Source organism: Salvia splendens, chromosome 7 (assembly GCF_004379255.2).
Source record: "Salvia splendens isolate huo1 chromosome 7, SspV2, whole genome shotgun sequence".
Lineage (NCBI taxonomy): Eukaryota > Viridiplantae > Streptophyta > Magnoliopsida > Lamiales > Lamiaceae > Salvia > Salvia splendens.
The window spans coordinates 31,861,516-31,873,819 of NC_056038.1; the positions used below are offsets into that span (position 1 = coordinate 31,861,516).

General features: G+C 38.0%; 1 protein-coding gene across 2 annotated transcripts; it reads right to left on the bottom strand.

Moving 5' to 3' along the window:
• Window positions 1-3,790: 3,790 nt before the first annotated feature.
• LOC121741890 (glyoxysomal processing protease, glyoxysomal-like) lies at window positions 3,791-10,493 on the bottom strand. Of its 2 annotated transcripts, XM_042134826.1 has the most exons (15): window positions 10,344-10,493; window positions 10,075-10,206; window positions 9,803-9,849; window positions 9,467-9,611; window positions 9,313-9,360; window positions 9,150-9,215; window positions 8,778-8,915; window positions 7,968-8,093; window positions 7,731-7,831; window positions 7,339-7,424; window positions 7,162-7,256; window positions 5,836-6,541; window positions 4,937-5,132; window positions 4,515-4,606; window positions 3,791-4,261 (listed from the first exon to the last, which is right to left on the bottom strand). In XM_042134826.1, the coding sequence occupies exons 2-15, from the start codon at window positions 10,138-10,140 to the stop codon at window positions 4,008-4,010; spliced, it is 2,166 nt and encodes a 721-aa protein (XP_041990760.1). In that variant the 5' UTR covers window positions 10,141-10,206; window positions 10,344-10,493; the 3' UTR covers window positions 3,791-4,007. The 2 variants fall into 2 exon arrangements, with proteins under 2 accessions (XP_041990760.1, XP_041990761.1); XM_042134827.1 differs by lacking the exons at window positions 9,150-9,215; window positions 9,313-9,360.
• Window positions 10,494-12,304: the final 1,811 nt, after the last annotated feature.

The following is a 12,304-nucleotide window of genomic DNA, read 5'->3' on the forward strand; positions in this document are numbered from 1 at the left end:
GACCAGAAGAGACGGACTACATCCTCAGAGAAGTTCATGAAGGATCGTGCGGTAGCCACATCGGAGCCAGAGCTTTAGCTAAAAAAGTTCTAAGATGGGGATATTATTGGCCAACCTTGGTACAAGAAGCAGTGCAGCTCGTCAAGACATGCCCGAAGTGCCAAATTCATGCAAATGTCCCAAAGATGCCGCAGACCGATCTATACACTATGCAAAGCCCTTGGCCTTTCATGCAATGGGGCATAGACATAGTGGGACCACTTCCTCAAGCTCCTCGGCAAATGAAATTCCTAATCGTTGCCGTGGACTACTTTACGAAGTGGGTGGAAGCTGAACCATTAGCTACGATAACGAGCTCGAAGGCATTGGATTTCGTCTGGAAGAACATAGTGTGCCGATTTGGCATACCCCACATCCTCATCTCGGATAACGGGACTCAGTTCACCGACAAGACGTTCAAGAATTGGTGCCAAGAGCTGAATATTCAACAGCGGTTCACTTCGGTCTCTCATCCACAAGCAAACGGACAAACGGAGGTAACAAATCGTATCCTGGTGAAAGGGTTAAAAGCTCGGTTAGAACAAGCCAAAGGACAATGGGTAGAAAATCTCCCTCAAGTCCTATGGTCCTACCGAACTACACCCACAACCTCCAACGGTGAAACTCCGTACAGTCTTGTGTACGGCACTGAAGCCGTGATTCCGGTGGAGATCGGCATACCCAGTCCCCGAACTCTAAATTTCTCAGCAGAAATGAATGACGACGGACTGAGAGCCGAGCTAGATCTTGCCGAAGAAAGAAGAGAATTGGCATGCATAAAAGCAGCCAAGTACAAGGAGCAAGTAGCCCGGTATTACAACCAAAGGGTGAAGAAGCTGCAATTTCAAGTGGGAGATCTCGTCTTGAGAAACAACGAAGTAAGCCGAGCAGAAAAGCTGGGCAAGCTCGAACCCACATGGGAAGGTTCGTATCGGGTGTCAGAAGTCCTCGGCAAAGGGTCTTACAAATTGGCTCACATGTCAGGAGAACAGGTACCCCGAACATGGCACATTTCCAACCTCAAGAAGTTCCATTTGTAAGAGACAGTCCGGTCAGTCAGTCTTGAGTCCTGTTCGGCCAATGTGCTTTATTTGGTTTGCTTGGTCTTTATTTGTCTCTGTGCGTTTTGTCTGTGTGTTTTGTCTGTCTCTGTGCGTGTCGTCTCTTACAAATGTTACTGAGGTATCTTGTTCTTCGAAGGCTGATCCCCTTCTTAGAACATATACAAGCCAACGATTGTGAGTCAAAGCTTCTAAAGAGGATACAAGACCACAATTCAGCTTAAACAAGCAGTTCGTCTAAAACGAGCTGCAATAAGCCAACGATTGTGAAGTCCAAGCTTCTAAAGAGGATACAAGACCACAATTCAGCTTAAGAATCAAGCACTTCGTCTGAAACGAACTGCAATAAGCCAACGATTGTGAAGTCCAAGCTTCTAAAGAGGATACAAGACCACAATTCGGCTTAAAAATCAAGCACTTCGTCTGAAACGAACTGCAACAAAAGTCCAATTCACGCGATAAAACTTGCCTGAATTAGGACAAGGGAAAGTCCGATCCACGCGATAAAACTCGCCGAATTAGGACAAGGGAAAGTCCGATCCCCAAATTAGGACAACGGAAAGTCCGATCCGAGCGATAAAACTCGCCAAATTAGGACACAAACCAAGTCCGGTCAAAGAAGAGTTCACTTCATCAGGCCGAGGACAAACATCAACTTACCCCGTACCTTTATCCAGAATGCCGAAGTGATTCACTTCGCTTTTCGGGGGGGGTAGTGATGGAGTACGTACTAAACAAGCCCATCAGCCTAAAGCCCAAGAAAGAGTATCAGTTCGGCATGACTAAAGAGTATCAGTCCGGCATGACTAAAGAGTTCAGTTCGGCACAACCAAAGAGTTCGGCCCCAGCCTACAGCTCGGTAAAAGCCAACCAATCAAACTCTGCTCTCAGGTCGGCATCAAGCTCTACTCTCAGATCGGCAAAAGCTGCTCGGCAATAATTCAGCAGTTCGGTCTCAGTATTCGACCGAACTAGGAGATAGTGGACTCATGCAGGATTTCCACCTCCACTACACCCACGATCTATTTAGTGGTGTCAAGCAGTCATTAACTCATGCAGGATAGTGGACCCATGCAAGATCGCCACGATCTCCACGACATCCACTACCTAGTAAATGGTGCTGCATGCCACGATCTGGTTCAATGTATAAATAGAACCTAGATCAGATAGATAGGGTTAGACTCTCTCGCTCTCTAGAGATCAAATATAAAATAGCAAGTCTGTATTGTAAGCTGTAGAAAACAGATCAAGCAATACAACTCTGCCCTCTTTTCTTCCCGTGGACGTAGATTTACCTCAGTAAATCGAACCACGTAAATTCATTGTGTCGTGATCTTTATTCTCTACCTGCATTTACTAACATCAGAAATTCGCGGATTCATCACTACGCAATCAAATTCTCACGGTTGATAAAACTCCTGCGGCGGAGGAGCGGCGGTGGAGATAGGTCGGCAGCTGAGAAAGAAGGTTAGCGCGCTTTAGTGGAATTGTGTTCGTGCCCTGATTATAAACGGTTAGCACGCTTTTGCTATAACTGATAGTATCAATAAGATTGATACTTTTGTGTGACTTAATAGGTTTTGGGTTCGAGCCCACGATGATACGACACGGTTTTTAAATTTAGATTTATCTGCGAACAAAGTTATTCTTTCCACCTGATATGGAATTACACCAATATCATGCGATTGTATATTAAGATTCCGGTGTAAGAACATCTGCAATAGCGGATGTCACAGCAGACGTCGGATCGGCGTGTCGGTCGTCCGCTATTGCGACGTTTGAGACGGACGCGGACGTCCCCGGTGGACATCAGGTATCCGCGGCTTTGCGCGAACGTCCGTCGTAACGTCCGCTATTGCGATGACACGACGGACGTCCCGATTTTTGAATTTTTTTTAAACTCTATATATATGGCTCGTTGCGGACTCTATATATACGGCTCGCGGCAAACTATACAGATTCTGATTCAAGGCATAACATATACTTTGTTTGAATCGTTTTTTTGTTTGAGATGGTTTTTTTTTGGTGAACTGTGTATTTTTTTTAATTTAAATATGTATACTTTTTTTTGAAATAAAATGGTTGCATTTTTCCCGTATTCGTGTCAAAATTTTAATTCCATGATTGTTAATTTGTGAATTTTTATTATTGTGCTGGTCCGTCGGAATGCCCTTGGGGATGTCCGCTATTATGCAGTGAGATGTCCTTATGACGTGGCAGGAAGTGTTTTTGTGGTATCCGCTGGGACATCCGTCCCTATTGTGGATGCTCTAACTCTAGTTGGCTGTAACACCCTCATTCATTGTTTTTCCTTCCTTCGCCTCTTAGACTGGAGAAACATGATGAGTACAGCGGTAGTGGTGGTTCTCCATGGCCGTCGTCTCTTCACTCTGGTATGATGCGATGGAGGCAATAATTTGGGATTAGATCTAGTAAAATTTATCTTTGGGTTCTGGTTAGTTTGAGGTTCTTCTCTTTGGTACAGTGACTTCAGTCCAACGTCTCTTCTCATGCTATTAATGTCGTCACCATTTCCCGGGATCTCATTCAAGTGATGATGAGCCGTTGATTTAGTAACCATTGGAGAAGGCAATCTTTTCTCTCCAGAGACCTCAAAAATGGATTCAAGTGAAGCATGTTTAGCTATAAATAGAGACCTCAAAATCTTTCTGTGGATCAAGCACAACAAATGACAATAACTGTTACATCAATCATCTAAATAGATCAACATTGCCACATACGAGTACTAATCCCAGTAAGTATGATCACCACAGCCGATGACAAACTTAACCATAATTTATCAATTACAATTTACAACAAATAAAGTTTCCAAATATTTGGCAATATTTATTGTTTCGATGAGAGTGTATAACATCTTTCATTGGCTGAAGAAGAGTCATTGAACGATTACAGCTTACTTGGTATAAGGTCAGTAGGTGGTACCCTGTGCTGTGCTGTCGTCTTCATTAACTCATTTCTGTCAGCTATAAATTTGGCAAAACGAGAACCCTTTATACCTTTACCCTTGTCCTCAGCAGGAAATTTCAGTATATCCTGTATAGGCTCTGGCTTGGGATATACAGGTGGCATCAACGCCCATATAGACGAAAGGTGCTCGTTAGGCTTGTCAAGTTCTTCTAAAACCGCAAAATTCTGCATATCTGGAAAAGAATAAGTAATGGGTTTTCATCAAATTCAATTCGTAACCTCATTTTTTAACAAGAAGCACAAAAGATGATCCAGGAAATAATAGCCTTTGATAGAGATTGTATACAGCAAGTAGGATCGCCCTAGCAATTTTTCTTCAATATCTACTGATTGGTTTGGATTGTTCATCACATTTTACCATTGCTGGTTTCTTAAATTGAATGAAGAATGCAAATTGGTACTACCAAATGTAGATAAAAAAATAACCTTCAGCCAACTTCAAGATGGGCTTTAGCGCTGCACATGGGATGCTGAAGTTCAAATGTGGTATGACAGTTCCTCCACCGTGCTTGGCATTGCTAGCAAAGAATTTAGTAATAAAATTTAGGGCCAACGATCTAAGATACAAACAACAACGTAAGCAAAGATAAAAAAGATCAGAGAAGGGGGGGGGGAGGAATAAAAGTATGATGAGGGCAATACAGACTTCAAACCAACTTCCACTCAACAAATATTGACAGTAGTCACATGCAGTAGCAATTGTAAAATGATTTAAACTTCATATCTCAAGAGAAAACGAAAAGAAGAAAGAGACCTATTCCGGATCCTTTGGCAGGTCATAAACATAGCTTGTTAGCTGGAGAAAAAGTGTCCCATTGACATACTAGTTGTCCATGAAGAACACATACCTAGTGACAAGACCAATCATGCAACCATTTGAGTTGACAACAGCACCGCCACTACTGCCAGGATGGACTGCTGCAGTTGTTTCAAGCATGGCCGGGAATCGCTCACATGAGTTCAGTTTACTGGATCTGGTCTCTGGAGATCTAGCAGCTTCAATTACTTTAGCTATCACACCAAGGCAAGCAGATGGAAGGAAATCTGAATTTTTTAAAAATTACCAAACCTTAACTGAGGGTAACAGGATGTAGAAGTGACACTGAGAATAAAAAAATACAGCACCAAATACTATAATGACTATTTACTTGCTACATAATGTGCTTCTAAATGTACCGCTGGGCTGTAACTCAACGCAGAAGATTGGCAGTACAGTCAATGAATAGGAAAAACAAAACATGCAAAGGGTATTATAAATTGTCTTAATCCAGAAAATGGAATAGGAAATTCTCATTTTAGCCTGTTGGGCTATGGAATTATTAGCAGGCAAGCCCACAGCTGATGATGCACCGGCCAGACTGGTGGTGATGAACATGCTGTGCTGTAAGTCAAGCTGTTCACCTTGTAAATAAGTGGGTAGCCCTTTCTTAACAAAAGCATAAAAAATTACCAGGTGCCAGGTGGCGCCCCGCACAATGAGCTTTTTCTCCTCATTGAGGACTGAGGAACGCTAACAGAGCTAACATAGCCAGCAACAAATTTAAATAAATATATTAATGATCTAGCACATAAAACTAGCCACAGGAGCCGTTAATGTGCCAACGTACAATTCACTTTCTCCACATAAACATCCAATTTATTTACTTAGGAAAACAAGGCCAAAGATATCAAAACATATGAGGTATAGTTTTGTATAAGCATCAATCAGATAGTTAATAGGAAAGCACAGGTGGGGAAGAAATATTACCACAACGAGGCCCAAACAATCCATGCCCAATGACAAATGCCTCCGATCCAGATGAGGGGCAATCAACATCTAAGGAAATGGGACAAAGCTGATCAGGAGCTATCTCAAGCTGCAGTAGTGCAACATCTAAGGGGCCTTTGGAGACATAGACTATCGTAGCATCAGTCCAAATCCAGGGATCCATAAAGTCTAAGCGCACACGTATATTTCTGTGATTTATTTTGGCCAAGCTGAATCGAGAAAGTCCATCGTCATTTTTCAAAGAAATGTCTGCTGCTTTTAGATTTGTAGCAAGCAGATTCTGACTTGATTTTTCAATATTAATTGTCTCAAGCCTCGTATGAACATTTGGAATAATAGAAACCTCCGATCTCCTCTCCTTTCTGTCACTAGTCGAAGCTGCTTTTCCAAATCTCCATGGCTCAAGGAGATGAGCGTTTGTAAGTACGAGACCTTGTTTATTGAGCAAAACACCAGATGCCCATGATCCATCATCAGTGGTGATAAGACAAATCGAAGACATAGCCTTCTCAACTGGAGACAAAATCCGAGAACCAAATGGACTCAGCTCATGAGAATGATTAGGAAGTTCATAGTCTTTGGGTATTAAAGTTTCAACAGCATTGACTCTGTCTGAGGCACTATGAGGCTTCTGTAGCAGCAACTCACTGCATGCAGAGGCAATGGCTTCCCATGGAATCACCATCTGTTAAGTGTCAACCAAAGACATATATAGAAATAGTTACAGTATTCATACGATAGACATGGTTCATTCTAATTAAGAGGATGTTTGGCTGAGCCTATAAGCTCTTTAAACAACTTAAGTTGTTTGGGAGCTTATAAGCTCTTGGAAAGTGTTTGGCAAACTAAGCTCCTAAACCACTTATAAGCTGTAAAAGTAAACTCAAATAGCTTATAATCTCTCCAAAAGATAGTTCCTCAACCCCAACTTATTTTTGCATGACATTTACTTTACAAAACACCCCCTAAATATAAGTTCTTAGACCCAGCTTACTTTGTTTTGTTATTACAAACATATACCTTTCCAATTTCACGTATCTTCGATTTTCTCTCTAATTAAGATTTTCTCTCTATAATTAGGGCTTTTTCTCTCTAGCTTGTGAGTTCAACTATCCACACACTTAAACAACTTATAAGCACTTGAGATCTTACAACTTATAATATGTTGAAAAAATCTTATAAGTTGTTGCCAAACATCCCCTAAATCTTAGCCTGTACAAGGCACATCCTAAAAATGGTATCTTCCCCTAAGACTGACCAATACAAGTTCTGCACAAACAAGAGAAGAGAGATGATCCTGCACACCTGAACTTCAGTGCCACTAATCTTTTGCCGCAGTGGTCTTGTCAGAAGACCAATCAATTGCGCTTGTTCACTGAAAACTGGGCTACCTTCCATTCCTGAGATATTCAAGGTTAATGCTATCAGAATCAGAAAAATAAAAGAATCAAAGAACAACTTTGACGAGCTTGTTGCTCACACCAGGAAGACATCTAATATCAGCCATCAATAAAGAACTTGTTGAAGAACTGGGTGGGTAGCTGTTGCCAATCGACCCAACTGAAATACTGCACGCAGACAAAGATAGAGATTATATTTATAAGTTATAGCAATCAGGCACTCAATCACTACTTGAGAGTTGAGATTCAAAGTGTACTCTATCAATTACTAACCCTAAAGCTGAAGGTCGTCTACACATTGCACTATTATACATCCAACAAACAGAACCGTTTCACAGACATAATAGGGCCACAATTGTGCAGGAAAAATCATTCTTTAAGAAGATGCCACTCCAGGCAGGTATGAATTAATAGAATGGTATGGAAAGTCAAAGCACAATCATGGAGCAAGTATAAAAAGGAAGCAATAATTACTTGTTAAAGAAATGTAGAGGGGATAATATGCCAAAAGGAGATCCCATCGCCAGAAGAAGATCACCTCTCTTTGGAATAGATCTCTGCACCTTCAGGGAATTCTGGAAAAAACATATCAAGACCTTTACAATCAGAACTAGGAAATGGTTTTCAATGATACGATGGTGCAAAATGACCACTTAGCATTTGTACTGGGCATGCAATATTAATATGAAAGTATAAGAATAAAAATCATACAGCTGCAGAAAATTTGGAGGGAACTTCTAGCAGGGCAATTCTTGTAGCTGATTGACCCAAGAGATTAGGACTGCTTGATCCTATACTCCCAATGGGCAAATGGTTCTGGAAGGGTGATTGCTCAACCTGAAATCAGCAGTTGATAGTTCCTGTTACATAATACACCATCTATATTGTCAAATATCAATATGCTTTTCCCAGACAAGCACGCCAATCTTTCATTTTTAAGGTCCAGAAATTCAAAGAACAAAGTGACATTGTCAAAAACTTTCAGAATAGTCGATCTAAGCATGACAGAAAAGGATGGACTGGAAGCCCACAGGCATAAAGGTCTCGTGAGGCAAGATGCTCATCTTGTGGAAGCTTGCAGTGTTAATCAAGCATTATAACTAGCTTCATAAAACTAGACCCTCAAATGCATTGATTAAGCCAGTGTCAGTGGCTACACCAGTGGAAAACATGGCAAATAATTGGAATAACTAGCAATCTAGTATACAGAAAGGTTTCAACTGCAGGTTTTATACTTGCTTAGGTTAGAGTCCTACCTGCCCATGACAATGGAGTGGATATGAAGTTTATGAGCTTCATTATTGTTGCAGAAGAAGTCAAGGTATAGAATCTATTATGCATTTCAAGAGCTACATGGTTTGCAGCAAAAATCCAGAGATCAACTTGAAATGAGAATTGTAAACAATATGAAAGTGAAGTTCTGATCCATCAATTTCTTGTCTCAAAAACAATTTCAGGAGATCACTGTCCATATTGGTTTTTATCAAATACTATATGTTAACAGAAAGGTGAAGAAATCACCTGTTTGTGGGAGCTGTCAATATGTTGAGGACGGCTATGAGAGGCTAGAGACCAACCAACTTCCCAACTATGTTCCGGTGAACCGCAAGAAGCTTCAATTAGAGATTGGACAGCAGCAGATGCATGTGGAATGTCAAGCTTCAGAGGAATACGTACCACTTTTGTCAGGAATTCTTGTTGACGAATATTTAGATAAAACTAAGCACTAGTTATTGAGCATGAAAAGTCTGAAAAAAAGCAGCATCCTTGAAGAATGACTTATGCACTCAACTTGTTTTACTACTAAAAGATTATATATTGAATACCTTAGTAACTTATTGTTCCTAAGACCTTCAGAATATCTAACAACAAGTGTCCTAGATAATTGTGTACCATCTTTAGTAGTTGAGCTGGACGCCAGGGTAAAGACTCGACGTTGCCATCTACCATAGACTTTGCCTAATCATCAAAAAACCCATACAACTATGTCAGCTAAAATTGTACTACCATCTCATGATTGACTCAAAAATTATATCTCTAGTACAAAGTTGTGCACCTCCATTAGTATATCAATCTGAACACCTGGTATCAAACGAGGCTTCTTCTACAAAATTGAAAAATAACTGAGATAACCGAATGAACCAAGACACTAGTTGAAAATTTTGATATACCATAATTTCTGCACATATATATATGTGAATATATCAAACCTCTGAACTGCTTTCCTGGTATGACTGAGATACAAATGGTTCGACCACAGATGCAGCTGTCACGACCAAGATGCTCTCTGACAATTCCAAGTTACTGGATGCTGGAAAAACCATTCCAGAAGCTGATAGCATAGTTTTGCCAGAACTACAGAAATCGAAAACTTTGCTTCAAATTTCAATTAACAAGTCCACAGAAACACAACAGATATTACTTGAATTAGTTAATGCATATATCTAACTCTACATCAAGCATTCATGCATCGATACAAGTCAATTGAAACAATTCCACACCATAACAAGTTATGCAGCATTAATATGAATTGACTTGGAACTTACTTATACTGGTGGAAAGCATGATTTCGCATCTTCAGACCCTTCGGGTCCTGAGAGGAACCAAGGAACAAAAAAATATTATGACAACAAAAATCAAACAGTTTTGAGCAAAAATAATAAATTCGCAAAACTTGGAAACAACAAATGGCCGAATCTCAATATCAAAGGCAACAAAACCATAAAAAAAAAAAAGCGTTGACTTCAATGAAAGATTGAATGAATAATGGATATAATACACAGTGATATGTGTGTGAAGAATGGATTGAGAAACTCACGGGGCCTTGAACTCTGACCATCACAGCGAAGTTGCGAGCAAATTCAGCAACTTCAGGGAGACCCATGCCGACAACTTCAGAACCAAGGGTCTATCCGTGAAGTTGCATAAGACCACCGCGCCGCCTTCTTATCTAGGGATTTAAGTGATATTTAAAAAAACAATCAATCGGTAGTTTAGTTTGAGAGAGTGAATCGGTAGTTCGCATGCACGCAAATCACACGAGTTGACTGAATTGAATTGGGGAAAATTCCAATTCTCGAGGCATACCAGGAGCAGACGACGACGTTTGCCGGCCCGCCGCAATTCGCTGTTGCTTGGAAACTTTTCCTTCGCTTCTGCCCCTTTTTTCCCATAATCTGATATGAGACTGGGATTCTTGAAGTGAAGTACGGTAATATCACTCGTGAAAAAAAACTAACCACCACAAAAAAGGACTATAGTACGAGGGCATAGCTGAATTATAGATTAAAAAAAATGACTATGCTAAAAGGCCATATTATAGCTGGCCATAATCATATTTTATAATTAAATTTAATGCATTTAGAAAGTATCAAAATTTCTATAACTACTTTACCCTTTGGCTTAAATCTCCCATAAATGTTTGCTTAGCTTATATATACGCTCTATACTAGTAATCATTTCTTCTCTTATTTTCTCAGATTTTATCTCTTTTTAGTCCTAGTATTTGCTCTTGAAGGTGACTTAATATACATAAAGCAGTGGAAACGGAATGATACAATAGTGAGGCATTTCCAATTATACTACGGATTAATTTACTATTTAGTTATAGTGAATAATTTAATTTTAACCAGAACACATACTATAATATAATGTTAATAATTTGTCAAAATAAGTCAGATTTAATTATTTACTAAATTTTAAATTTTATAACTAATCTTGAATATAAAATACTAACATTGGTATTATATCACAACATGCTCAATATTAAGGAAATGTAATGCCACATAGATTCAAAAAATAATTTTACTCAAACCATTTACATCATTTTTAGTATATGTTTCACAAAAATTTTGTAGTAGATGTAGAAAAACATAAAAATGAGTTTGAGTTTACAGTATGATTCAGAAATTTTCTACATAAAAATGAGATTTAGTGTATGGTTGGAGATGGTTTAAGTTTAAAAACCATAATAAATAGAAGTTATAATTTTATAAGTTAAAAAATATATATGAACAAATTCTACTACTACTAAGTTATAGAAAAATGTTATTTTGTTTTATATTAATTTATTAAGTTATAGAAAAAAATGGACAAAATGAATTTTGATTTTTAAGCAAATTAGTGGAGTATAAAATTAATGAGTCCTTAATTTTTACCAATTCTATCTTTCATTCACTCAATTATTTTCTTTACATCTCTTATTAAGTCAATAGATTTTTAAAATAATTTTATAATTAATTTAATAATCATGAAATTTAATAAATTTTATATTTAATTGAATAATTTGATATTCAAATGGTAGATCCATACACAGTTGAAATAATTGGATGTTTCATTGATTTTATATTGAATTGATCATATCAATTAACCTTAAATTTGTTTGAAAAAATACAAAATTTGAAAAAGAAAATTAAAAACAATATTGTTAAAACTATATAATAAAGTATAATATAAATAGAAATAAAGTAGTAGTAGTAAAAAAAGTTAAGTGGTAAATTACGTTTAAAACTGGGATGGTATTGTGAATTAAAAAGAAGGGGTAATATAGTCAACTGAAATAAGCATTAAATGAGGCAATTATTTTATTAATATCTAAAAGTACCTATATTTACTGAAAGAGTAATGCTAAGCCGGCCACATTATGGCAGGCCATAATAGGATATTTTGATCATTATACATTAAAAAACAAATAATAAATTATTTAGTCCATTTAATGTTTACGTATCTTTACAGAATTGCCCTTTACTAATAAAATTAACATCGTATTAATGCCATGTTTGGTTGTCAGGAAAGTAAAGTTGACAAGGAAAATTATTCATGGGAAAATGAATCCCCAGAATATGATTCCCAATAACTTTACTTTTCTGCGTTTGGAAAATATCAAGATTTTAAATTTATATCTGATTTAAACATCAGACTAAAAATATACTTGTAATTATTTTATTTATAAAGAAGAATAATAATAAATTTTTGAATAAATTATTAATTACAAATAATAATTATTATATAATATTATATAATTATATTTATTATTATGGTGGATAGTT

What these genes read in the sequence shown, in the direction of transcription:
- LOC121741890 (XM_042134826.1), bottom strand. Translation starts at nt 10,140, where the DNA reads ATGGGTCTCCCTGAAGTTGCTGAATTTGCTCGCAACTTCGCTGTGATG. An exon ending in TGATATTAGATGTCTTCCTG is followed by an intron (nt 7,257 to 7,338) that starts GTGTGAGCAACA and finishes TGAATATCTCAG; the next exon opens with GAATGGAAGGTAGCCCAGTT. An exon ending in CATCTTGAAGTTGGCTGAAG is followed by an intron (nt 4,262 to 4,514) that starts GTTATTTTTTTA and finishes ATTCTTTTCCAG; the next exon opens with ATATGCAGAATTTTGCGGTT.